At 52.8% G+C, this 27,129-nt stretch overlaps 8 protein-coding genes across 8 annotated transcripts; 3 read left to right on the plus strand and 5 right to left on the minus strand.

Annotated features, from left to right (window-relative positions):
- Positions 1-278: 278 nt before the first annotated feature.
- A1O1_01295 (uncharacterized protein) lies at positions 279-3,758 on the minus strand (the record flags this gene model as incomplete). Its single annotated transcript, XM_007722208.1, has 1 exon — positions 279-3,758. The coding sequence occupies one exon, from the start codon at positions 3,756-3,758 to the stop codon at positions 279-281; it is 3,480 nt and encodes a 1,159-aa protein (XP_007720398.1).
- Positions 3,759-4,066: 308 nt separating this feature from the next.
- Positions 4,067-4,252, minus strand: A1O1_01296 (uncharacterized protein; the record flags this gene model as incomplete). The annotated part of the gene is made up of 1 exon (XM_007722209.1): positions 4,067-4,252. The coding sequence occupies one exon, from the start codon at positions 4,250-4,252 to the stop codon at positions 4,067-4,069; it is 186 nt and encodes a 61-aa protein (XP_007720399.1).
- A 740-nt stretch (positions 4,253-4,992) lies between these two features.
- A1O1_01297 (uncharacterized protein) lies at positions 4,993-6,171 on the minus strand (the record flags this gene model as incomplete). The annotated part of the gene is made up of 1 exon (XM_007722210.1): positions 4,993-6,171. The coding sequence occupies one exon, from the start codon at positions 6,169-6,171 to the stop codon at positions 4,993-4,995; it is 1,179 nt and encodes a 392-aa protein (XP_007720400.1).
- Positions 6,172-6,559: 388 nt separating this feature from the next.
- On the plus strand, positions 6,560-8,677 carry A1O1_01298 (uncharacterized protein; the record flags this gene model as incomplete). The annotated part of the gene is made up of 1 exon (XM_007722211.1): positions 6,560-8,677. The coding sequence occupies one exon, from the start codon at positions 6,560-6,562 to the stop codon at positions 8,675-8,677; it is 2,118 nt and encodes a 705-aa protein (XP_007720401.1).
- A 1,027-nt stretch (positions 8,678-9,704) lies between these two features.
- Positions 9,705-12,760, plus strand: A1O1_01299 (uncharacterized protein; the record flags this gene model as incomplete). Its single annotated transcript, XM_007722212.1, has 2 exons — positions 9,705-9,869; positions 10,019-12,760. 2 exons carry the CDS (start codon positions 9,705-9,707, stop codon positions 12,758-12,760), a joined length of 2,907 nt encoding a protein of 968 aa, XP_007720402.1.
- Positions 12,761-14,245: 1,485 nt separating this feature from the next.
- Positions 14,246-15,451, minus strand: A1O1_01300 (uncharacterized protein; the record flags this gene model as incomplete). The annotated part of the gene is made up of 2 exons (XM_007722213.1): positions 14,246-14,318; positions 14,589-15,451. The coding sequence occupies 2 exons, from the start codon at positions 15,449-15,451 to the stop codon at positions 14,246-14,248; spliced, it is 936 nt and encodes a 311-aa protein (XP_007720403.1).
- Positions 15,452-16,073: 622 nt separating this feature from the next.
- Positions 16,074-18,257, minus strand: A1O1_01301 (uncharacterized protein; the record flags this gene model as incomplete). Its single annotated transcript, XM_007722214.1, has 1 exon — positions 16,074-18,257. The coding sequence occupies one exon, from the start codon at positions 18,255-18,257 to the stop codon at positions 16,074-16,076; it is 2,184 nt and encodes a 727-aa protein (XP_007720404.1).
- A 6,327-nt stretch (positions 18,258-24,584) lies between these two features.
- On the plus strand, positions 24,585-26,978 carry A1O1_01302 (ATP-binding cassette, subfamily F, member 3; the record flags this gene model as incomplete). Its single annotated transcript, XM_007722215.1, has 2 exons — positions 24,585-24,647; positions 24,780-26,978. 2 exons carry the CDS (start codon positions 24,585-24,587, stop codon positions 26,976-26,978), a joined length of 2,262 nt encoding a protein of 753 aa, XP_007720405.1.
- Between the last annotated feature and the right edge of the window lie 151 nt (positions 26,979-27,129).

Below are 27,129 nucleotides of genomic sequence, written 5' to 3' on the forward strand. Positions count from 1 at the left end.
AAACTGTCTTAGTTCGAGCGACGAGGTAGAGAAAACAGGCATCAAAACTTCACTCGCAGATATGGTATGTATACGCTATACTCAATATGATCGCCCAGCGGACTCGAAGGAAAAAGGAAAAGCAAAAGCGGAAAAATGAACAGAAGAACGCTGTCGCTGTCGCTAAAAAGCCCATACTGAATCGCCGAGTCGCCGATTCAGAACCACTCACATCGCCTTCCTATCTGGAACAGCAAATCGCATATCCATATCATGGCTGGATCCATGCCTTCCTCGCACTAAGAAATCCACAAGAGCCATTTCAGCATATTCATACCCGCCCTCGAAACTCCCAACACAAACTGGACCATCGACACAACGGCCCAGATGAACCATAGCAGACCGACAACAGTCCACTCGATCCCAGCGAACCAGACCCGACGGACGAGCCTGACTGGACCTCTGCGTCTCCTTCGGAAAGCAGCGTCAACCGAATCATTCAACTGCTTGACCGCCAGGGTACTCGTCGTGGTGAGTTTCATGCTCAGCTCGCCGGCTTTGTCGGCCGTGATGCGCACCTTGGGCGTCATGGTGTTCTCCACCCTGTCCTCGAGTGTCTGCAGTTGGGTATGCAGACTCGGGGCCATGGAGATGTTGAAGGACTGCAGTTTCTCGTTGAAGGTCGACGAGTGTCTGTCCAGAGTGTGCATGATGTTTCGCGCGGCAACGATGTGGCGTTCGCGTTTCTTGACGCGGAGCTGATTCGCAGCGTGCAATCGGCGGTTTTCGGGCGTGAGAGTTTCGACCAAGAACTTGGGTAGGTCCGATTGTTCCTCGTCGGCCCGTCGTCCGATCTCCCTTGCTTTCACTGTCGAGCTGTAAAGCAGTGCTTCGGCTCGGCTGATGTCTCGCCACGATACATCTGCTGGTTCGGTGTTTTCCGGGCCGCCGTCAGTTCCATCCGGCTGTGCAACGTCGCCGGTGGATTTGCTGACGCGGAGAGGCGGACGACTGGCGGGGCCAAGCGCCGTGTTCAGGAGGTCGGACGCATCGCGAGACCTGCTCAAATCGAGGGGTGCCCCAAACCCATAGTTTTTCGTTCGGTCGACGCCGTTGGGAGGCTTCAGCCCTCCTGTATCTAACTTTGGCAAAGCTAGACGGTCCAGTCGTGAGGAGTGAGACGCCGAGCGGTGCTGGGCGGCAAGGCGTGAGATATGGTCCCCGGACTCGGACAGTTCCCCGTCATTGTCGGCTGTCAATAATGCCTGCTTCTTTTCTTGTTCTTGTCGATCTTTCTGAAAGGGAGATGTGAAGCTGGGAAGGTTGGGGTTGTTGTACCGAGGCCGACCGTTAGCTGGAGGGCTGCCCCTCGTGGAGACTGGCGAAAGACGTTCACTCCTTGTGCTAGAAACAGTGGACGACCTTGATAGTAAGTTGGTCGCTGGTGTCTGGGGGTTGGATTTGTTCTGAGGAGCCTCTTTCTCCGATTCCGATCCGTAATGTAGACGAAGACTACCAGTCGACACCGAACCCCGATGTTCATATAGCGGCGGCGGGTCACGTTTCCAGATAAAGTCGCCCACTCGGGACACTTCGTTGCCAACGATTGCCGCAATTCTTCCCCCTTTGAAAATGCCCCGGACTTTGGAATGGTCGCTACCTGTAGTGGCTGTAGAGCGGGTGCTGACCTTGCTAGCATGATTCAGACCAGTATCAGGGGGCGATTGTGACTCCAGGCGGTCTTGCTGTGCTGATTGCGTTGCGTATGCTTCTTTTGCAGAGAACGGGCTCAATCCCTTCGTCATCGGACTTGTGCCGCGAGACTTGGAATGGTCGGCCTGGGTGTCCACTTCACTGCCCTGAGGTGGCATCACCTGCACCGGGGGTACATGAGCAAAATCAGTCGTGCTGACTTGCTCCGGGGCTTTGTGATGTTTCCGATGGAACGGGTGTAGCACGGCAGACCGAGTTTTGCGTTTAGGGGATGTGGTTCTGCTGGGAGGTGGCGAGAGATTAATGGCAATACTCGGCCATTCCACTCCGTTGGGTGAGTTTGGAGCCGTGGTTGTATCATAGTCCATAGAGGCACGTGGCATTGCCTCGTAATCGAGGCTTGATCGTGTGGCAACCTTCGTCGCCCCAGCATGGGTAGAATCCTGTCTGGTCCGTGACCTGTTCAGCGGGGAGGCCCTTTTGAGACTGTCCACACTAAACAATTTATTCAAGGTCCCAAGGTCGACCGATGACCGTTTCGAATTTGGTGCTGATGAGCCTTGACTCGAATCACCGCGAGAGCCACCAAAGACATGAGGTGATTTCCTGGAGTGAGAATGGCTTTCTTGACCTCCCTTGCCAGGTGACAGATATCTTTTGCGCCGCAATCGTTTACGACCACGCTCCAAAAGGTCGTCGCCAGATGATATTGAACCAGAATCCTCCGATCCGCTACTATCCTGAAATAGCTTCTGTCGTAGTCGTGAACGTTCTCTTGAGCTGCTCGTGTCTCCAATCTGAAGGGTGTCCTTAAGTCTGTCCCGTCGCCGACCGTGACGGAGATGTTGGTGCGAGTGAAGGGCGGATGTGAAAGTGGGCAATTCAGGCAAGGCTGAAGGAGGCGGTTCTGGGATTATATCGTCGTCTTGTTCGGGAGGAGGCGAAGGCTGTTGTGTTGTTGGGGGGACATCGACTGGTGCGGCGTTTCGCCAGCCCGAAAACTTGAAATGCGTGTAGGGAGGATAGATCAGATTGTTGTCTCGATCTTGGATCTTGGTCTTGTTCATCCCTTGTTCCAACCAGTACGCATCGGCCAGCAGATCAGCCGGATGAGTGACCCAATCCGATCTGGGACGGATCGGTTTGGCATGGAACTGGTCTGGTAGTCTGGAGGTCACTGTGCTCTTTAATTCCTTTGACAATTGGCCAGAAACATCCTCATCCGAATTCTTCGGACGTTGGCCAAAGGGAGGTAGCCGGACACACTCGACAGGGTCATGATGGGTTTCTGGATGACTTGAAATCACAGCATCTACCCATGTCCGGACCTTTGGTACGTCATGCCAGCCATCTGCCTCACTATCGATGGGAGTCTTCTCCCAAATGCGAAGCTTGCGGTTTCGAACATATTGTAGTGGGTTATACGCCTTCTGAAAGACTTCAGGCCCCGAAGAGTGTGGCTGACTACCAGGTCTGCGAACTGGGGGTAGATGTGGCAGCAGACGACGGTGTTCGTAAGCAAGCTCGAAGTACGCCTCTGCCCTCTTTACCCGGGCTGCAGTAGCGGGTGATATCTCGTCGGCCAAATCAATGTCGACATCAGAACCATTCTCTGGCCCTACAGCAGCAGCAGCATTATCGATGGCAACTGTCTGACTTGCTGTCCGTGGTTCTTGAAAGACAGTCGAGAATCTTGGCTTCGGCGAGCCCGTCCTCGAAGACGGGCGGTTCGATCCCAGAAATGGAGCAATACTCCTCCTAGCCGCACTACGCGGACTGGCAGTCGAGGCCGTGGAGATAACCCGACGTTCGCCTTGCTCCCCTGAAGCATACCTTCTGCCAGATGCCAGCCGACGTCGGCCTTCACTCAAAGTCAAAGCCATACTCACAATCTGTGCAGGATCTTGATCATAGCCAATCTTTGCCGCTGTTGATCGTTCTGTATCTGTGTTGACAGAGGCCGAACCCACGTTGTGATCAAGCCGAGAGTCAATTCGGGAAGACGAAGGTGACCCGCGCATGCCCGCACCGGAAACGGATATATCGGAGTTCCTGTGACTCTGCATGATGGGATCTTGTTGGACTTCACAAGAGAGAGGAGAGCTTCTGAACGAAGAGTTGGCGTGGCCATTGTCTCGTTTCCTTCTCTTTGAAACCAACAATTCAGATCCCTCACCTGCTCTATTCGTCTTCGAACTCCTTCCAGATGGCGCCGACGATGCGACGGAGAGACGCTTAGAGCTAGTGACTGGTTCCAAGAGGAAGCCGCCCGCGCCGCGGGTTGAATGATGGCGGTGCGCACCGTCTTCTCTTTCGTTGTCCTTGCCCCGAGAGTCATTATCACCCTGTGGTCGGTTGGTAAATGACAGCCGCTCTAAGAGATGTGCTCGTTGCGGTTCTGCATGGTCACTCCCACTTTGATGGCTGACGGAGCCAGAGGCAACCGAATTGTTTCTCGAGTCTCCTCCTCTTGAGTCATCGTGGACGGAATGAAAAGTGGGAAGCGACAGGTGATGGTCCGCAGGGAGGGTTCCGAGGTCTTCGCTGGCATCGGGGCCATCTCGAGGAGTAGAAGTAGACATTCAGCCACCTTCCATGAGCGCAGGTGCGTAGAGGGGCTATCGCAGCCTTCTGCGTGAATGCCGCGATGTGATCATGGCAGCGAGGGATAACCAGGAGTTGCAACGTTGCGGAGGCAAATCCGGGGAAGGGCAGATTGATCGAGGGTTGGATCTTAAGAGCGGAAGTGTCAAGGAGGGCGATTGCTAGTAGGCAGCTTGTCTGGGCAGGACTGGTGATATGCCTCTCTTGGAGATTAACTGTCTCGCTGGGTTGCTGCGTTGGACAACTGTTGGAAGCTCGACGTAGAATGCTAGAGTTGGACCGCGAAGAAAGGGAAGGCTAGGTTGGCGATGACCAAGCGACAAGTCGGCGCTGCAGTCAGTAGTAGTCTCCAGACTCGATTGAAGAGTGGATGGTGGATGGTGGATGAGCAGTCAAGGCGCAGGAGACAACGACCTCGCCCGCCACTTTTTCATGCAATACTCAGTACTACCACTACTAAGATGATTGGAATCAATCCACCATATCACTTGCAATATTAATGCTCTCTACCTCTGTACAATGCTACAATCATTCAGAAACATCCCAATACGCGCTGTACGCACATCTCCCATCTCCCGTCTCCACATACTCCAAAGATCCAGATTTGCTCCAGGATCGCATTTTACACGAATCTATCACCTCTAGTCTTCTCGTCAACAGTGCCGCCCGACAACCGCAGCCAGCTCCTGTACGGCCTCAGTCTATGAGTCGCATTATCGACAGTTTGGCGTGCTCACTCGACACAACCCTGTTGTGGCCCCCATGCCGAACCCTTTCCCATCGTAAGCGCTTTCTTCCATCGTCACTCTGCCACTCTTCAAGATCGAGGTTGCGAGGGAAATCGACCTGGTCCTTTAATGCCGCGTGCAGTACCCGATCCCAGCCAGCCCGGGCTTCTCTCCAAGGGATCTCCCAATCATCCCGAGCGTGCATCATAACCAAGTCCAGCTGCACCGCTGGGTTCTGGACCAAGTCCACCAATCTGTTGTTCGTCTCCCATTTGTCCACGAGCTTGGAGACCAGCCATTTTTGTAGGCGAGGGTATGCCAGCAACGGAGACAGCAGGGGAGGAGTGAGACCTTTGATCGAATAGGACTCGAGCAAGGTGGGCAATGAAGTGAAACTGGCATACAATACCAACGCTTTGAACGGTGCTCTGCCCAGATTCAAGGTCCATTCGTGGTAGACTGCCGTCGACACAAATGTTCCAAAAGACTGACCCACAAGGATGATCTGGGAGGGCTGGAGGGCTTCTGCAGGTTCGTTGCTAGGACTTTTCATGCTTGCCGGTTGCCCTGTCAATGCAGACAACAGCGATACTGAGTCTTGTATGACCCCCTCCTCTGTCGGACTGCCTGTGCTTAACCCGAAGCCACGATAGTCAAAGGCAATCACATGGACAGGCTTCTCGCGCGTCGAGAGGGCGAGCAACTGCTGATACGTCACCGGCCTGTGAGCGGAAGCGAGGTGAGCAGCATTGCCATGGAAGTTCACCACAGCGATGGCATCAGGGTCATTGAGGAGCAGCTGGAGGCCAACGCTCTTTGCCGCGCTGTCATACGGCTTCACACCAAACTCAGCCTGCTCCTTCAACGCCTGCTCATGCTGACGGTACAGGGGTAGTGGCAAGATATGCCAGGCAAACAAGGTCACGTTATCCGGCGTAGTAATCGTGAAGGGTTGAATCTGATGTTGTAGAAAGCCGAATTGCTCGACATTGCTCAAATCCTGGAAATAGGAGGGATTGATGTTATGCGCGTATGTTGCATTTCGCTGGACTGCAGGATGCGTCAAAGCTCCAAGGATCAGGGCATATACCAGACCACACGCAGCGAGAGTCCAGTAGGCCTTTCGGAGAAAGCTATCTAGCGCCATCAGAATGAGCTTGCCAGAAATGTTGTGGAAAGCAACTCGATGGATGTCCGCGCGGAAGTCTTGCAAACCATAGAGTTCTAAGGGCAAAGAAGTAATCTAGCCATTCTCGATGGCCCAAATGACGAGAAGTGAGTTCAGCAGAGTTCACATAGACAAGAATGGCATTGATGAGGCTGATTCAATAGCATCTAGACAGTGTATGTGATAGGATCAGGATGCACGTAGTGATAAGTGACATAACTCTGTCGGCTAACCTGCCCTTCACGCCCGCGTCCTCTCACTTTCTCTTTACTACGTATTACTTACTTACTCTGTAGGCACCAAGAGACGTGCTTCTTTTCACGCAGTGGGAACAACAATCGACATATGCTCATCTGCCCGACAGACTATGGTCGACGCGACGCCACAAAAGCGGAAGCTACCAGCTCGCGATCGTCGAGATGGTGCGGCCAAGCGGAAACCATCGTCCCCTGGACAGACCCCGGTTTCCAATCCAAGCGCTCCAAAACAGTCCACGCCGACCCAGTCTGTCGAGCCTCGTCAGAAGCGCAAATATACTAAACGCGCCAGCCTGGTCAGGGTTTCAACTCCTGCTTCCATCTCCTCCCCATCTACTCCGGCCGTCGAAGAAACGTTACCTACCCGACTCGTTGCCAATAAGCCACTGCCCACTCTCAAGCACAAACAACCGACCGACTTGTCTTTAAATGAATATCAGTCCATCGCGGAGAGCGCTGTACTTTCGGTGTCGCTGTATCGATCTCGCATGCAATGGTTGGTCGATGGTGTATTCAAAAAATACTGGGTCAAACCGGTCAAGAGGAAGGGTGTCGTTGAAGCTCCTGCAAACAATCCAGACGTCAAGTCGATGCACAAACTAGGCAATGCCACCGTTACTATCGAGCCTCATATCTTTGATGCCGTTTTCTACACCGTTCGTGACCCGTCAACACCTCAACCTCATCATCGCCATGCCAATCAGCACACGACGAAGAACATGATACCATCACCATCTCCCTACGGCATGTATCATTCTCCAAGTCCGTTTCCTCGTCCGGGATCACATACACCTGCTCCGTCTGCGCCTCAGCATCCAGCACCAGCAGCCCAGGCGAAGGCGAAGGCGAAGGCGCCAGATCACTTGTCTCAACCGAACTCACATTCACAATTAACTGCGTCTCACATGGGCCCGCTTCCCCAGCCTACGCCGCCCCAATCGAACACGCCACCTCAGCATATTGCCCCTCAGGCCATACCGCCGCAGCCGCAACCTGCCCAGGCTGGCATTTCTCCTGCTCCCATTAAACAAGAGGAGATTCCTCAGCCGGTAATAACCTCAGTTCGCCAATCAACATCTGCGCCGCTGGCCGCGTCTCAACCCAGATCTTCCGCACCGACCCCGCCAGAACCTGCTCAGACGCCGGTTCCGAACCAGAAGCCGAGCCAGCCCCCAGGAGGGAGAGGGAGTACGACCGATCCAGTCATCCAAATGCTAGCGGCGCGTGCCGCATCAGACCCTCAGCTGAAAGAGCTGATGAAGATAGTGGCCACTTCGAAAGCGTCTGCGGAGCAGCTGAAAGAGTTTCAGGCTCATATTGACGAGTTCAACGAGGTGGTGCGAAGACAGGAAGCGGAGCGTGTTGCCAAGAGTCAAGAACGACTGCAGAATGCTCCGCCGACGAAACCTCCAGGACCTACGCCCACGGATGTGTCAAAAGAAGCGAAACCTGAACCCACCCCAACGGTTCCCCTGCAGCTGCCGCATCCACCTCCTGCGCCGGCTACAGCACCTCCGTCGATAAGCAATCCCGCACAAGCTCCGCCACGACAGCCGCCTCCTCCGTCAGCACCAGGAACCTTGCCTGGAGTAATGCACACGTTTTCTCCGCAAACAATGCGACCCCCTCATGGGCCAGGTACACCACTGGGCGGGTTTATGGGCTATCCTCCTCCTCCTCAACCACCACCACCACGACCGGAACCCATCATCAAGCATATTGTTTTGGAGTTGACAAGTACACCATCAAGCAACCAATCCCCATGTCAAGACCGATGGCTTTTTCCGGAACACGCCGTCCTTGAAATCCGCTATGGAGGCCTCGAGATGGTCTGTTCGTTTCTCGTGGAACGCAAGGGCTCCGATATTCTATCACGCCAAGGGGTGGGGTCTACCGGAGAAGATGATAACACCATGCCTATGAAATGGAAGGCGGAGCAGGAATATTACCAGCCAGTGACGATGACCATCAAAGCGGTGAATCACCGCACCATCGAGACGATTGCTCGGGCTGCCAAACCTCTTCCAATTGTGCAAGGCTACATGAAAGAGGTCATGGAGAAGAAGGAAAGGGCGCCGGTGGAATATTTGGCGTATCAATTGCCCCGAGAAGGGAGCCAAAATGCTGGGGCCGAACCGGAGACGACCACATTTGTGGACAGTGGCGTGGAGTTGGGCAACGAGTCCTACTCAGAAGACGACGAATTGAAGGACGTGTATGGAGTATGAATACCAACTGGGGTAGGCGATCGTCAATTTTAGCATGCGTCGGTTGGGTGAAGCCGGCAGCTTTCCAAGATCCCGTGTGCAGAGTACCGCTACCACTGGTGGACTTGGGTCTCAAAGGACCCAGTTCGGCAGATACAGGCATGATGAGGGTTCTGCTGGCCATGAGGCATGCCAGTGGGTGGATGTGATAAAATAAAATACCACGGTCTCATTTCATGGTCTGATCCGTCTGATCCCTACTACGCTATACAGAGTAGTGACGGGCACGTGACTCTACTGTGTGCCTGCGGCCTGCTGCCTGCTGCCTGCGGTCTGGCGAAATTCGTACTCTCATGATTTCCTCTCTTGCTCCTTGTCACAACCAGTAACACATCTATTCAGCTCCAATAGGCCTCCTAGTGTTTCTCATCACATAGTGGTCTGGGCTTCTTGAAACGTCTGACTGATAAAATCCGGAGTTCGGAACGACCAGCACAAGCCACCATCTTCCTCCGAGTCCCCAGCATCAACTACCTACGTACCTAGTGTCTGACTGGGCCACCGGGCCCCCGAATCCTCCATCAAGCCGTCCCATATTTGATTCTCCTCCAGCCACCGAGAGCCTGAGCCGGAGTCCTCCCTATCCACACCCGCCAGGTGCCCGCAGCGGGAACATAGGTCATGATGGGTTGGATGCCGTCGATCGGCTCCTTGGGCTTCTCCAGAGCGACGGCCCCTTGCGCGATGTCTACCGATTGAGAAGGCCCAACCACCCAACCAAAAGCTCGAGATACGGACTCCAAGTGTCCATCAAACTCTGTGGCGCCGTCTACTAACATCCCATCTCGCCCATATACCATCGTCTACAGCCGTCGGACCATCATTGGCTCCGCCATCGAAACCTCGAGTTCTATCCAGCCCGTCTCTATCCATCTCACCTTCTTCTGTCATACCGGCATCCTGTTCCGCCAATTTGGACACCGGAGAAAGAGTCGCTACGCCACCCCCAAGCACCCACGGCGACCACTGTTATGCATCTTCTCTACGCATGTCGTTCACCGTTCATTCCACGCCTGATGGTCACTCCTACGGCCCTCCGTTAAAGCCGTCGCAGATAAAGTTCTTTCGACCTGCACAGATGGCTCTGTTTGCGAAGCTAGCCACTTATCCTCCTCTTGGCCAGGTCACCGTGGTGTCGCCCACACGAGACAAAGTAAGTACAGATCATGGTATTTGATCGATAGGTGAAGCAATGCGGCGGGTTTCTAGACCGCAGATTCTCCATGCCACATGCGTCCGCCCCAAAATGACGTTTGGACAACGTGCCCCCATCTCCAGCACGTCCTCGCTAACCCATCACAGTTCAACTTTACAGTTATTCTCGAGTCATCGAAATCTTTACCTGAGAGGCCTTGGGAGGTTTCGATATGGTATGACTATGGCAGCTATTCGGGAACCAAATCTCCATGGCAGGCGCTCGACCTGCAACTCGTGGACCACACCCCGGAAATTCTCTACGACGATACACAAACTTCCACATATCGTTATACATTCTCTGGGGATCTGTCTAGCCCGTATGTCTCTCCAGATAAGACTTACAAGGGCCGAAGAGTACCTTTCACCGTCCGTTATCGCATAGACTCCAATTCCGAATGGATGTGGGTGTATCACAACTTTGGCATCAGAGATGGCGCATTGGTGTTACAGCCCCCTATTGACCCGAACTTCCTCGGCGCGTACCCTGTTGAGATCTTAGACGGATGGACAATCAGGAAAACCCCAAGTGACGCGCCGGAAGCCCGCCTTTACACCATCGAATCTGCTCATCCTATCCCGACCCCGGAAGAAGGAAACGCGCAACTTGAGTCCCTCACTCTTGGCCGTGTCACTCAAACCTGCAGATGGTTCGGTCTTGTGAGGATATGGGAACCTTGGTTGGCACCTCGCCACGGCGAAACCCAACTGCATTTATCCGAGCCGGCCATTCTACTTTCGTTCTTAAGATCCGACGGTCTACACGTTGTGCTACTGGCTGTCAACGGCGTGGATGACGTCCTTACACAGTTTCGGTCAACTCCAAACGGTGATATTGTGGTCCAGGCTCGAAATGACTCCGGTAAAGACCAAAGGTTCAAGGTCCTGGCAGCGTCTGCATGGAAGTTCGAGGTTGCGAACGCAGCTGTTATGTATGAGGCTCGGAAGCTGGTCCGACAATCAGCGGCCTTCCAACAGGTAACTGAACAGCTCGAACAATTGCCAAAGAGTATCCGAGCCGACTCGGTCGATTCAGACACGGTCTTGGTCAACCATTCGAAGAATGCAGACGAGGATGCTCTACCAGAGCCTCAATGGTTGGAATCCTGGTATGACAGCCTTGCGTACTGCACGTGGAACTCTCTGGGTCAAGACCTCAATGCCGAGAAGATCATGGATGGTCTAGACTCACTGGCTAGGAATAAGATTTACATTTCAACACTCATCATTGACGACAACTGGCAATCTCTTGACGGCACTCAGGGCGAAACAAACCAATTTCAACGTGGTTGGAAGGCCTTTGAGGCCAATCCCGTTGGCTTTCCCGAGGGGTTGAAGGCAGCTGTTTCGAAAATCCGGGACACTCACCCTGCAATCCACGACGTTGCTGTTTGGCACGCGCTGATGGGATACTGGGGTGGCATATCTCCGGACGGGGAGATTGCGAAGACTCACAAGACAGTTGAAGTAAACTTCCGGGAGGGGACCCCCATGGCCGGCCGCAAACTAGTTGTCCACCCGGATGACATTAACAAGCTCTATGACGATTTCTACCGTTTCCTATCGAATGCCGGCGTGACATCGGTGAAGACAGATGTCCAATTCGCGCTCGACCTCCTCGCAGACACATCGGACCGCCGGTCCTTCACGAATACCTACCAATCGGCATGGACCCAAGCCCATCTACGCCACCTTGCGGGTAAAGCGATATCCTGCATGTCAATGATCCCGCAAATCCTCTACCACAGCTTCCTTCCCACGACGACCCCTCAGATAATGCTACGAAACAGTGACGACTTCTTCCCTGACGTCCCCAGCTCTCATGCCTGGCACGTTTTCGTGAACGCCCATAACGCCTTGTTTGTTCAGCATCTCAATGTGCTGCCAGACTGGGATATGTTTCAAACCAGCCATCCATATAGCGGATTCCATGCCGCAGCACGCTGCTTGTCGGGTGGACCTATTTACATCACCGACACTCCTGGTGAGCACGACGTGGATTTAATACACCAAATGACGGCCATGAATCCGAGGGGACAGACGGTCATCCTTCGTCCTAGTTGTGTGGGCAAGACCATGGGTGTCTACGACAAATATGAGGAAAAAGGCGTTCTCAAGGTCGGCGCTTACGACGGCAAGTCAGATGTGGGAGCCGGCCTGCTGGGCGTGTTCAATATCGCCGAATCTGACACCAGCTTCATCCTCCCCATTACCAAATTCCCAGGCGTCAATGCCCCAACTTCCACCTCCAATGACGCCGGCATCTCGAAAAAGAAGTGGATTGTCCGTTCACACATCTCCAAACGTATAACTTCACCGATCCATCCTTCAGACCCTATCCGACCAGACAGCCTACTTCAATGCACTCTGCCGATCCGTGGCTACGATGTGTGGACCGCCGTGCCTGTGCACAGCTTCTCTTTGCCGGTCCTGGGCACAGCTCTTGAGCTCGCCGTCCTCGGTCTTCTGGGGAAATTCAGCGGCGCATGTGCCATAATCCAGGCAACCTTCAATGCTGCCGAGTTGGAGTCAGATTCGGAGTCAGAGTCAGGATCGAAATTTGGGACACATGCACAATCGGGGTCTCGCCTGAAGATACACGTCCAATTAAAAGCCCTTGGAGTACTTGGTATCTGGCTTTCCGACGTCCAGTCGAGCGCGCGCAAGGTGGAGGATTTGATGGTGTTGATCCAGGGCAAACCAGTGCCCGAACATGTGGTGAAGTTGAACACGGAGGGTGCTCCAGGTGAGAGTGGTGTGCTTGAAATTGATGTTGGTGCAGCATGGATTGAGATGGAATTACAGCATGGCTGGAATAACGAGGTGGGAGTCGACATTTTTGTGCATTAGCCGATCGAGCAGGGAGAGAGAGAGAGAGAGAGAGATGGTTCATCATGAACATGATTATATGATAAAGGCCATCAGCCCAACCTTGGGGATCGCGACCAGAAGCAATGAGAGAGAGACTGGGATTATGAAATACAGTGCAGAATCATGTCTTCTTTTCCTTCTGAATCTCGAACGCCGATATCGACATCCTCTCCTATCTTCCTCTGCCGCGAGTGAGATCCAATCGTCATCGTTATTCGTGTAAACCTTGCTGCCATTCAGAGGCCGCGCGCATACATTCCACCCTCTATAGTACCTCATATTATATATATAGGTATAATCATCATCTATTGTTATTGTTTTGGCTCTATGCAGTCCTCTCTCAACTTGTGGTCTCAGTCTCAATCTCAATCTCAACCTCCAATGTGCAGCCTCCAATTATCTTCTCTTCATCGCCATGGTGGTATGTAGCAGCCATCGCAGTGTGTATTCTGTAGGCCCAGCCGTTGCAAGATGATGGGGTTTATTTATTTACTTACTTACTGGTACGTATTTATTTACTTATCAAATGGTAGGTGGGCAAAGAGTATCTCCGGAAGTACGTACTACGTAGTAACGGGTGAGCGGGCAAGCCATCATATAAGTACAAAATACTAGTAAGTGGTACCGCCAGATTGTAGTAGGGATGCCTCCCTAGCCCTTCAAAACTTCAGTACACGGGGTAGGTAGTTAGGTAGGATACGTAGGTGCCTAGTTAAGTAAGTGTCTGTCAACATAAGGTATGCGACTCAGAGCCTCCCACATCGTACCAGTATAATATGATATGATAGACATCTCTCTCCAGCAGAACCCGAGACATTCGTAAGACCACGGAGCTGAAAAAGAAAAGGTCAAAAGACAAGATCTCAAGTCTCAAGTCTCAAGGACGAGTTTCGAGTTTCGAGTTCCCACTCCTCTTCACGTTGACCTTTCCCCCTGGTTCCTCATTTTCTGGCCTGCCATGCGTAGCAGATCTTCCCGGATGGTTCAACAGCTAGTGCAGTGCAGTGCAGTGCAGTGGAGGCCCCAATTCAGATGGCCCGCTTGGTTGAATGTCACTGCATGTCTTGTCTTTTCCCATTTCTTGTCGGGTCAAACAACTTCCCAAGAGTTCCGATGTCTTTTCTAGAGGTTGAGTCGAGTGCCCACACCACACCACAATCACTCACGATGCCGATGTTTCAAGACGAACTGCGAGAGAGACGAAGTATCCCGAGCAAAGCAAGCAAAGCAAGCTGGAGACAGAGAGAGAGAGAGAGAGAGAGAGAGAGAGAGAGAGAGAGAGAGAGAGAGAGAGAGAGAGAGAAGAGAAATAGGAAAAGGAGCCAATACGCAATTTAAAGAATTTCATAGATGAACCTGTTCTGGGGAGAGGCGGTTCTTCCATCTTCATGACAAGAGACCTAGGTGACCACCTTTCCTTTTGTCTACCGCGGACTTGGGAAAGTAGAAAAAAAATCTATTTTCCTATTTCGATTCTTCGAAGAACCCTTCTTTCTCGAGTCGTCGTCTGGCTTCTTCCAATGCCCACGTTTGTATCCTGGATATTATGTCATGTTAGTAAAATGTACGAACAGAGCTGCGTCGTTCGAGATTGGGGCTGTTGAAGCACAACGGTCTGGATATATATCGCTCTTCATTCTCCAAAGCTTACGCACACACAGATACAGCAACTCCTTTGTCGCAGCTAAATGGGAATGACGAGAGACAACCGAGCTTCCGTGACAGGAAAATGTAGAGAGCGACCGTAAGGAACACAACAAGGGGAACAAGCTGCAGGACGACAAAGCAAGAAAAGGGCAATACGTACGTAGTATCTTCTTTCATGGTATAAGCAGCCACGGCAACCACCCAGGCCGCCACAAAGAAATACGCAAACGGCTCCCATCCTTCCTTCTCATATTTGTCTCCCGGCCGCTCACCCCAGAGCCAACCACCAGGAGGATCGAAGTGGTCATCATGTCCGCCATGGCCGTGGTCGTCATGCTTCGCAGCGCCGTGAGTTGCTGAATGCGTACTCGCCAGACGGAGAGGGGTGCGTGATCGAATAATTGAAAGGGGCGCGCGAGTCGCGGCGGAAAAGGAGGAGGACTGGACAAGCGGTTGCGAGAGCCGCGAGAGCACCGCTACGCGAGGGAGTCGGTGGAACATGATTGCTTGGTAGGTAGCTATGCCGGCTCTTGTGCTTGTAGTTGTAGTTGTGCTGGTTTCGGTCTGCAGTCTGCGGTCTGATCTGTCCTTCTCGAACGTGCAGTGCAGTGCTACCAGGGTGCTAGTGTGGCTGATTCGACGGCTCGATTCGACAAGACAGAAAAGAGGAGAGGAGAGGAGAGGAGAGGTAGGTAGGTAGGTACTCTGGCTCGCAGCAGACCCCAAATGAGGAGGGCGGAAGTTCGGGTCGAAGCGGTCTCCAGGAGCTTCACACAAGTATGCCTCGAGCGGTGTCGGTTGTGCGAGAGGCAGGCTGGCGGGGAGTGGCGGCGGTGGTGGTTGCGAAAGGGTGCCGGAGCTCTCTGATCGCGGCGGGCGGATGATGAGACGACGAGACGACGAGACCATGAGATGTTGTTGGAGGTCGATGAACTTGAAGTCGAGGTTGAATCGCGCCAAGCCGTTTCGGGCAAGCTCCGGCAGTTGGACCAATGGGGAGACACCTGTCACGAATATAAGCATCTACATACTACTCTGCATACCTATCAACTTCAACTGCAGTGCGCTATACCGATTGACTGCCATAGGCCTCTAAGCTATCCATCTATCACAGAGTATCAGCTTTGTTATAAGGATACTAGTAGCGAGCGTCGCCGTCTCCCAGTCACTGGAGCATAAAGAACAGTCTGATGCTAATGGTTGCATTGGTTGCTTGCGCCTTTTGGACAAGAATATTCGCCTTGTGGCTGACTGACTGTCTGTGTGTTTGTTTGCTTATGTCTTGGGCTCTTGTGTGTACCGAAAAGAAATAATGACAGAAACCTCCCATGGCTTGACTTGGTGGTAAAGCACGCTGCCTTCCATCCCGTCATATCCTTCCTCCCAAGAGAAATCGTGAAACATTCAAGATTAAAGCCGGCCCCGTATCGTGCATTTCCAGTGTTACAAGGCTTTTTGGCTCGCTCTTTCCTTTTGGTCTTTTCCAATGTGCCCCCAAGCTGCAAAGCAATCCTGAAAATGCTGAACCCAGGAGGCACCGTTCCATGCAGTGAGCGCCCCGAGTAAGTGAGGCCGTGATTCATAATGCCGTTCCGTCGTACTGTACATGCCGGAGAGAAAGAAACGAAGGACCCTCAATCCATCTTCAAACCGCCTCCACCACCTTGGTCAAACTCAATGGCTGCGGAAGGTCGTGATCATTGTTGGGGTCTGCCCCGTCAAGGTAGCTATTAGCGCTTCTGCTCTTCGGCAGTCCAGGCTTTCTCACTCCTGGACTCGGGGATGAACCCGGGGGATCGAATATTTGCCGAAAGACCGGGTCTTGTAAAGCGTTTACAGGCGGTTCGGGGCTGAGCGAAACACCCTCGGCTTTGCGGATTATCTCCTTCAATGCTCGCGTGATGACCCCTGCTCTCACGACGAGATTTCGTAGGTCTTGTGTGTCGAATGGCAATTTCTCCCGAGGATGTGTGTACCACTCCACTGGTGAGGATTCTATTCCATTCCGACTCTGTTGTATGGTCTGCAGGAATGTTTTGGTCTGCAAACTCTCCCCTCGGGGTCGTCCGGATGGAGGCGTGCCTGGGCTGGAGATCGAGCGTCGATTAACTGCTCTCACTCCTTCGCCACCCTTGCCAGCGTCTTCCTCTTCCCCTCGTTTGGATGGAGGTGTTTCCTCGCCGAAAATATCAGACGACACTGGCGAGGACGGTCGGGGTCCGGTCTCATCATCATCATTAAGCGTCGCCAGATCAATAATGCTTTCTGCATCTTCCCAGAGCTGTCTCGAGTTGCTTTCAATTAAGCCGAGACCGACACCTCTTGCTCGGAGTCGCTTAAGCTCTTCAACCAGAAGCATAAACTCCTTGACTTGGCCGAATTGGATGTGGACGCTCTGCTGCCGGTCGATGATGGATTGCGGCACCTTGACACTCCGAACCGATTCATGTTTCATCGCCCTTGCGTTGTTGACGACATTGCCCATACTCTGCACCTCATCCGCGTCATCAAACTCGAAGTCATCACTCCATTCCTCACTCACCGGCTTGGTGCCGAGCGCCCACGTCCCAAATTTCGATGCCGATGATGCCAACTCGCCTTCCGTCAGACTTTCTCGATTGACCGGTACGCTCTGACTGCGAAGGTGCATCGTGGCGTTGCTTTTACGTCCCGACGGTCGACTGCGACTGGCATTGGTGTTTTGTTTGCCATGAACTGTCTTCGGTCGAGGGCTCACTCCGTTCGACTGATCACTCCCAAAGTGGATTTGTTCCGACCAATCGAAGATCGAAGATCTCTTGGTGGAAGCTTGTTCCTCAAAATCGTCCTCGCCGTCTTGCTCGAAACGAAGTTGCGGCGCCGGGACGACTAGAGAGCGCTCTGCTAACACCGCATGATCGTGGCCATCCTTTGGAGACCAGTCTATGTCTTCGTCATTGTCCAGGTCCATTAGTCGAGGTAGTTCGGGCTCTTCATAGTGGCTGCGTGCGGTCGGACGCATGGATGGAGGCGAGGACCCTAGAATGGGGCCGTTACAAGGCCCTTTTCTCGGTACTGGTGTTGAAATAAAATCCTCCCCCTCCAACATGGGGCTTTTGGCCGGTGTGGACGCCTGGTTCGGACTCACGTCTCTTGCACGGACATTGTCTGCAACTGTGCTGATGCCCTTGCCAATATCTGTGGACGATTCCTTTCCTTCCCCCCGGGTTGTGCCAAAATCATCCAGCGTGGTGCGTTGCATCAGGTCTTCTATAACTGATGCCTCGGCATGTTGCTGGACCACAGACACTTCGTCGAAAATGGTCTCTATTTTGGGCGGCCGGAACCCAGAATGACTGCTCGCCGTGGCTCGCGTAGCTAATGAATCATATGCAGTGTCACTCTGGAAGTCCATAGAGTCGTCGTCGGTGAACACTCTGGGGTCATTGTCGGAACTTGTTGTCGCTGGATCCGAAGGGGCAACAGATACTCGTTTGGGCACAGTGAAGCGATGTTGAGGGCCAGTGTAAATGAGAGGACTGGAGTTGAAGGTAGGAGCACCGTCCACTTCAAAAGCAGATACGTTCGACAATGGCGACAAATTGGAGAAGGCGGTCGAGGGTACGATGCTGCCGTAAGCTTCATCCTTGTTAACTCGGACTATTGGATCAGTGAAGTTTCGTGGAGGAACTCCTCTACGGACAGACCCCAACGTTCGACGCATCTTATGCCTGCGACTAGTCTGACCCACTGGAGGTTCGGAGAACTGTGGCCGTTCCTCGAGATCTGGAGACTCTCTAGGCTCAACTGAACCACCCATCAGTAGGGTTGGAGGACAGTTCGGGGACATTGAGATCGTCCGGGCGAACGACTCGCGATACCCTGTTGACGAGTGCCGCTTCCTGGCATAACCGGGCTCGAAGAAAGGCCTCCAGGGGGACGACTGGGAAACGTAACGCGATGGTTCCATGGACATTGCGGATTCCGTTGTGAGTGGTCTCGTGTATGGCAGGCCAGATAGCGTCGCGGATCTCTGATGGCTGGTGGCTGGACGTCTTAACAACGACGGGGGCTCACGATCCGAGTGGAGGAGACGGCTGGAATTGGACCGTTTGACCAGCTTGTTGGGCTGGTCTACCTCAGTCAAAGAAGGTCGTGAAGTGCCTGGAGAGTCATCTAGCCGGGAAGATGAGGAGGCCGGGCTGCTATAGTCCCCACGAGAGATGCTTGATATTCTTCTGAGCCATGATGATGTGGGTCTTTGCTCTTTTAGATCGGATGGCTCTTTTTCTGATGACCAAGGTCTTAAGATGCCATGCCGGCTCACGGAACTCTCCCGAGACTCTGTGCCAGTACTTTCGGTTGTGGAGGAGGCGGTTCCACGGACTGTTTTCCTTCGCAGTATGGACAAAGACAATCGACGCTCAGACCTCTCAGCTTGTGGTGGGGGCGTGCTCACAGAATGAGATGTTGGAGGACTGCGTGGACGCTGAGAGTCTGGAGAGATCGGGGCGCGTGGTGCAGCATTGGATCCAGGAGCCTTTCGTTTGCCAGGCTTGATCAAGTATGAGTCTCCGTCAGATGTACCTAAAGCCAACCCTGCGGCTGCAATCGCGACAGTGCCCACAGCACAAAGCTAGACACGACAGTCAGCAGTGCAAACAAGCAAACCATGAAGTGGTACCAGGGGGGGTCTGTACCGTGGCAACGTGTTCTTGACTATGTTCCATTATGCTTGATACGCCAAATGCCCTCGAGTCGCCGCAGCCCAGGATGTCTGGATGGCGTTGGGATGGGACGTCCTCATGGCGGGTTCACCATCAGGGCCAAAAGGTTCTTCGGGAGCAGAATGTTTGTCGTCAACGGTGTGGCTGTTCTAGAAGACGTGCTGATGTAAGGGTTGTGGTTGTTTTCTTCCGAATAGACGCGGCAGCTAGATGCTAGATCGGCGGGAAACAGGGCAGGAGACGCGATGCAGTGAGGCTCGACTTCGGAAGGGCAGGTGGAGGGGACGGCGGAGAGGAGGATCCCTAATTAACAAGACAGGACAAGAGACGAGAAAAGAGACGGTGATCGGGAAGAATGGAGGGCTGGGGAGAGAGTTGAATGTTAAGAGGTAGAGCTGAGATTGCTCGAATGGCACTGGAAGTTGTTTAGTAGGAGGAGTAGCAGTAATGTTTAGTGAGGAGTGAATGGTGAGTGACCGCAGGCATTCAGGCACTCAGGCACGTAGGCACGCAGACAGGACATGGGGTGCGCAGGTGGGTATCTGTAGGGCAGGCAGGGCAGCGGAGGTGCATTGCATAGTACTACTACTAGCTACTACTAGGCATGGTACCTGTACCTAATAGCATACCTAAGCTTGACATACCTATAACACGACCCTCTTGCAACTCGCAGTTCCTGGGCCGCAGGGCAAGCCACAGGGCACTACCGAATAACTAAAGGTACAGATCATAGCCGCCTTAGGCAGCAAATTAGCAGCAGCATAGGCGGGGATCCAAGTCTAGGGAGCCCTCTAGGCGTACTACGGCAGGCTCTACACCCCAACACTTCCACTACGGCTGCTGATACCAATAAGGTACGTACTCTTGACTATAGCAGCACTGCATCTCGTATGAATCAATTGTTATTGTTCTCGTGATTGATGCTGTTGGACAAGGCACTGGCATTGCTCTGCACGGCAAGAGTCACTACTACAGAGTGCTCCGTCCTCAAATCAAGACCATCATTTTGACATCCTCCACTTCCCGTGCTGAACTGTCCATACGCGGCATCTAATCCCAGCAGCCACCGAATACATAAGCATGAGAATATCCTTGTGACACTACTAGCTGCCTCCTCCTGGCAGCCTTCATTGAGCAGCTAATCGAAGCCATACCGGCGGGTAGATGTTTGGTCGTCCTGTCAAAGTCTTATTAGCTCGCAGGGTATCATGTCCAGAGTGACATATCTCTAGGGATCCCCGGCCGGCCGTCAAGCCAGCACAGAACAGGAATATCCGTAAATGAATGAGGTGGAGGCGGAGGCGTCCAGATTGGCATCGTCCCTTGCCGTCGACCTCAGCGTCCAAAAGAAGACGTTGAAGTGGACTGAGGATCTGTGACTACACTGCCGCCTACCGCTTCACAAATCATTCCACGGCCAGGTACAGATATTGTGACTACAATGTCACCATTATTTCCAGGCTGGGTGCCTCAACGTCCACTCAACCAGATGTCGTGCTACACTTTGTAACCTCTCAAGCAGGCCCGTACCCGTTACTTATACCAACGGTCTCATACGCGAGCAAGGATTTGGCGGCCAGAAGAGAGGAGTGTTTCCTCCCCAGGCCTGTTTTGAGCCTGCTTGCCCTCTCGTTACTGTGTGCCCAGCGATTTCCGGGTAACATTCGAAATAATGTAGTGTTGATGCTGATCATGATTGAAGCTAGAGGCGATTTGATGGAAAAGGCTCCCTGGGCTGGGCTGCAGGCGGCTGTGGAGTGTGTTCTGATATCGGCTCTCCAGACCTATCCGATGCCGAAAAAAACGCGCTCAGGAATGGGCACAGAGCGATCGTACTACGTAGTACGTACTGTCTTGTCTATAAATGCTGCCAGATTGCTCCTCGCCAAAGAAAAGAGAAAGCGCCTCGCCTAGCAGCGAAGCACCCTGGAACGAACGCCGAAGTGAATGTCTAGAGATCAGTCAGCCACTTCTCGCGACGACTGGGATCATCCCGGTCGCTTGAATTTGGTATGGCTTCTGTTGGGCTGAGCGCACTCAAACGGGATCGCATCATCAACAACCTGCAAGCCAGATGGAGAGGATCGACTCTTCTCGGGCCAACGGTGTGCCTGTGCCCCGCCGCCTGGGTGCAGCTAGAGTGACAGGATCCGTGTATGTCAACATACGCCGGAGACTGCGGTGAGGTATATGATATAGGCCAGACGAAAACCTGCCCCCTCAGAGCTGAAAAAGAGAGCGGGCGTCTTGCAGTAGCGAGGGTGCGTTAGCAGTTCGATGAACTGGGAGGTGAACCTGGAAGACCCATGTCGGATGTACGTAAAGAGCCCGGTCAATCGGATGAGCAGGCTGGTGAAGAGGAGCTTGATAGGAGCACTGGAACATAGAACTGGATGCCATACTTTCTACTACCTTTGGAGTACTCGCTTTGGGATTTTGCTAGCAGCATCCCCCATAAGCCCGTTCGCGGACGCCGCGTTGCCAATAACAGCATAAAGAAATCAAGTTTTGCAATCCCTCCGGCACGTTGCGTCTTTGTTTTTCTCGCGCGGTCGCGTAGAGCCGATGGAGACGGGCGGGGACGATAAAAAGCCTCGCTTGACATATCTTGCATGCCACTGGCGCTCACTGGCTGCGGAGAGGGAGCGGGTCCATCTGGGTGTACAGACTCCAGAGAGGTTCCTGGCGCCGTCGTTCCCACTGGCCAGGTTGTTGTCAGCAGGGGTTCATCGCGACGCCACGATACACGCCGAGGCTTGGGATGACGAGCGGTTGACGGCACGCAGATTGGCCTGATGGCGATACGATACGCCCAAAGTCAGATCCCGCGTCGCGTGTTTTGGTCTCTGGATCTAGCCTCAAACGCTGGTTCGGCACTTGGTGGTGAAGCTCCTGGTCGTTGTTTTCATCGGCACTTCAGACACCAGGCGCATCTCTCTGTGCCAGACTGATTTGACACGTAAGAATCTCAATCCGCTGTCAATCAGACTAGTCAGTAAACAACAAGGCGGCGTTCGTGTGTCACACATCAACACACATCAGCCTCGGGCGACGTGACACTTGTCAGACAGGGCCCATTGGGTCTTCTGGAAAGTGGTGGCCGCTGATTGACTGTTCGTTCGATTGTGTAATGTGGTGCAGGACCCATGGTCAGGACGCGTCCACCAATCCAGGTTAGTCGTGGGATGATGGATCTGACCTGCACAACAGTTCAGCCATGACCTGCCAGTAGCCAGACTGGCGGTGCCATTTTGGGTTCAAAAATCGGTTCTGCGTGAGTATCTCGTAGTGGTCAAGTCCGAGATATGTACACTCGATCTCAATTCGATGGCAGCTTGACTAGCTGTGCATGGAGAAACTTCTCATCCACGGTAAAAGTGGATGATGTGATCCATCGATGAGCCGCCTGCTTTCTCAGCTTTTTGTATAACTTCTGACTGACGAAGAACTGCGGGGAAGCAAAGCCGTGCTTTCAAGCTTGTAATCGCTGCACAGGCATACACTCTGTATCATTGACCAAGGGTAAGAGGGCCAACGTGCTTTACAAAACCAGCCGTTACTGATAAATACATGCCGGGGGCAAAAATCCCCCAGTTTCATGACTGCAGCACTGCAATGCGTATGCGGGTTGCAAGGCGCAGACTTCCAGAGTCCGCAGCGCCGCATCATATATATATAAGCGAGGCCGGACGGTACCAAGGAATCCGTCCGTGCTTGCGAGACAACTCCTATCAGAGTCGACGTCGGAGGCATGGAGCTGGGTGGCAACATGCATGCGTTTCCTGCGTCGAGAGCTGCTGCATCAATCTCGGGAGTGGTATGCGTCTCGCTGGCCCATCTTTCCATCTTTCCAATCTAGTCGCCGATCGAAGTAGACGGGACCGAGCAAAGCATCGATTATATACCGGACTGACCACGCTGAGGAGCCAGCCAGCAGCTCTTCATTCGCACGTATATCTGGCTCGTTCCTTAGTCGCTGTATCAGCTGGGTCTGGACGGTAATATAAGAAGGTGACCGGGAGATGTCAGTCTCTCGCAAGCCTTCAAGTTCTCGCAGAAGCGGCGACAGTCATCCGCGCAATCAACTAATGCAGAGACGGGCGGTTTGGCGAGGATATGCCTGTATGATTATTTGCATCTTTCAACCCGCAAACCCCTGGTAGCAACGTGGGATAGGCCAGCATAGGTACCTACGCAGGATTCGCACAACCTCCTGTCTTTTCACTGCAGGGCCTCTGACCGGAGGAATCATGGTCATGTAATTTAGGTACTGTTGAGGAGACGCTGTTGGGGCCCGACGTGTTGTAAGGCGGCTTATGCCGTATAACTTGACGGCTCGACGACCATATATAGGGGTCATGGAAGGGTGAGAGTCACCGAAAGGATGGAAGCCACTGCAACTGTTCTTACCACGACCTAGAAAGATGCGAACTGATGAAGGTATTCCTCTCTTGTAAATTTGATTTAGTCCGATAGAATCTGGTAACGGATATAATAAAATAGACTGACACAGCGATTGACGTCCCCATGATCGACGCGTCTCCAAATCGAATAAGAATGGCTCTAGGGAAGAGAGATGGGCAAGTTCATCTTGACTCAAGTACGCAGAGAATCCGGGAGTAGGTAGTAGATCACCGTATAGGCGACGACAAGAAGATATTGCTCTTGTGAACGACTACCTACATACCAAAAGGTGGCCTACTTGGCCTTGAAACCATGATAGACAAAAACATAACGCGGATTGATCTCGGTCACGCCAAGAAGCTTAGGTAAGCCACTTTTATTGTAAAATGACAAAAAAGACAGTGATGGTCACTACGAGGGTCGAACTCGCGACCTGAAAGGTGTTAGACAACGGATAAACCACCACTAGTATACACTGCTCAGTCTTACCTTGGCGTATACCACAGCTCGACACTCAGATCGAGTGATATTAGCACCACCTATGACTATCGTAAGTATTTTGGTTGGTGACGGATGTAGAAGTACAAGCTTACGCTCTAACCAACTGGACGAGATGTTAGTAACTGTTAAAGCTAGACTCGCAATGCACGTTGCGCCAACTAACCTGAGCTAAGCGACCTGCCAATTTGGGAAGAAATTTCGGGAGGATTTCAAGTAAACTACGATTATGGTGGCGACCACTTTTAGTATGGAGAATCGAAAGCTGACCATTTGAAATTGAGCGAGTCTCGCCACGCCACATCTCGTCTAGCGCCTCTCGATCATTCCTTGTCTAGATTCTTCCTTGAGCCTATATACTTGTGCATATCAAAGTCTTGCCGAGCTGGTTACCTTAGATACGCACGTTTCATCAACTACCTACCTTAAGGTACTAGGACAAGGTCTCCCTGAAGACGTGGCAGCCACTTGTCACTCATATACCGGCCGCCCCTAGCAGCGTTTCCAACTGGACGATCTGTAAGCTCGAATTTAAAACAACGCTCAAGATGGAAGCCGAAATTCAGGCTCAAATTCCTCACATTGACCCTGTCCTTTCAGAATACTCTGTGGTATGTTGGCAACCCAGTCCCCTTATCTACCGGCGATTCATGGGCATCCCTCGACGTTCTATCTTGATGGGCTTTGCTCCGTCCAGTATTCCTATGCATACAACTAAGTCAAGTTGCTAATGACCCCTACAGGGATATCTCAATCATGCTTCGAAGCTCTACTTCTCTGAAGACGAGCCTTCTGGCCAGTCTCCCCAAGCGGAAGCGCTTGATACCATAACTGCTCTACTAGTGTCCGCCTCAGGGGACTTTTCCGAGCAGAATGAAGCCTCTATCAGAAATCTGGTGGAGAAATTCCTCTCGAGGTTAAATGACGCAAATGGCGTTGACCCGGAGAGACAGCAGATGCCTTTCACAGCGAAGAAGCTTGAGCAAACGATCCAGGTGAGCTCGCAGCGGAACATCTCTTCTACTCTGGGTTTGACCAGTGGAGGAGTCGACCTGGAGGCTGCCAATTCTCGAAAGGTGGAATCCAAGGTGGACAAGAAGAAACTCGAAAAGGCCGAGCGGAAGATCCGTGCAAAGCAAGATAAGAAGACCATGAAAAATGTCGAATATGAGGCCTCGCGGTTACTGGAGCAGCCAGACAGCACTCAGTCTTATGAGGAGTTCTTCATGGCAATCAACCCTCTTCAATTAGGAGCCGATGCCCAATCAAAGAGCAAAGACATCAAGATCGACGGCATTGACATTGCTATTGGTGGACAACGCATTCTCACCGACGCATCTCTCACGCTTGCCTATGGTCGAAGGTACGGTCTTGTCGGTCGGAACGGTATCGGTAAATCAACGCTACTGCGTGCGTTGAGTCGGCGTGAAGTGGCGATCCCAACTCACATATCCATTCTTCACGTGGAACAGGAGATCATGGGAGACGACACACCGGCTTTGCAGGCAGTCCTTGATGCAGACGTTTGGCGAAAGCATCTTCTAGCCGAACAGGAAAAGATAAGCAAACAGCTCACTGCGTTGGAGGCGGAACGATCGAAGTTGGCAGACACATCTCAGGATGCAGCTCGCATCGATCTGGAAAAGGACGGCCTTGACACGACCTTGGGAGACATCCAGGCCAAACTCAGTGAAATGGAATCTGACAAGGCAGAATCCCGCGCCGCGAGCATCTTGGCCGGCTTGGGATTCTCGCCTGAGCGCCAACAATATGCCACCAAGACATTCTCCGGTGGTTGGAGAATGCGATTGGCCCTGGCTAGGGCGTTGTTCTGTGAGCCCGATCTGCTGCTGCTCGATGAACCTTCCAACATGTTGGATGTGCCGTCGATCACCTTCTTGGCCAACTATCTGCAAACCTATCCCAGTACGGTCCTGGTCGTCTCCCACGATCGTGCATTCCTCAACGAGGTTGCCACAGACATCATTCATCAACATTCTGAACGGCTGGATTATTACAAGGGAGCCAACTTCGATTCATTCTACGCCACCAAAGAAGAGCGAAAGAAGACTGCCAAACGTGAATACGAGAACCAAATGGTCCAGCGAGCCCATCTCCAGGCTTTTATCGACAAATTCAGATACAATGCCGCCAAATCGTCCGAGGCGCAATCTCGGATCAAGAAGCTCGAGAAGATGCCAATCCTCGAGGCACCCGAGGCCGAGTATACCGTTCAGTTCAAATTTCCCGACGTGGAGAAGCTATCGCCTCCCATCATCCAAATGTCCAATGTTGCATTTGGCTACACCCCAGATAAACCTCTGCTACGGAACGTCGACCTGGATGTCCAGCTGGACTCGAGGATCGGGATTGTGGGTCCCAACGGAGCCGGTAAGACTACCGTCTTGAAGCTGCTGATCGGACAGCTTCAGCCCTCGTCGGGATTGATCAGTCAAAATCCTCGTCTCCGGATTGGGTTCTTTGCGCAGCACCATGTGGATGCGCTGGACATGAATACATCGGCGGTGGGCTTCATGCAAAAGAACTATCCTGGCAGGACGGACGAAGAATATCGTCGCCACCTGGGTGCTTTCGGCATCACGGGGATGACGGGCCTGCAAAAGCTCGAATTGCTGTCTGGAGGTCAAAAGTCCCGGGTTGCGTTTGCCTGTTTGTCATTGACCAATCCACATATCCTGGTGCTTGATGAACCGTCCAATCACTTGGATATTGAGGCAATGGATGCCCTGTCGACGGCTTTGCAGCAGTTCCAGGGAGGTGTATTGATGGTCAGCCACGATGTGACCATGCTGCAGAACGTGTGCACCAGTCTGTGGGTGTGTGACAAGGGCACAGTCGAGAAGTTCCCCGGCGATGTCAATGCATACAAGAAGAAGATCACTGCGCAAGCAAATGAGGCGGGCGTTGTGCAAGCCCATTAATCGCTCACGATAACGATACTGCTGTGAGTTGAAGATAGACATCTCAATAGAAGCAGTCCTGGTACGAGCTGGTATTACAATTCCTCCATATGAACACATTGACATACTGACTGAGCCCTGCCATTGTCCGTCCTGCAAATCATGGGCATTC

This window comes from Capronia coronata (genome assembly GCF_000585585.1).
Source record: "Capronia coronata CBS 617.96 chromosome Unknown acBCG-supercont1.1, whole genome shotgun sequence".
Taxonomy (NCBI): domain Eukaryota; kingdom Fungi; phylum Ascomycota; class Eurotiomycetes; order Chaetothyriales; family Herpotrichiellaceae; genus Capronia; species Capronia coronata.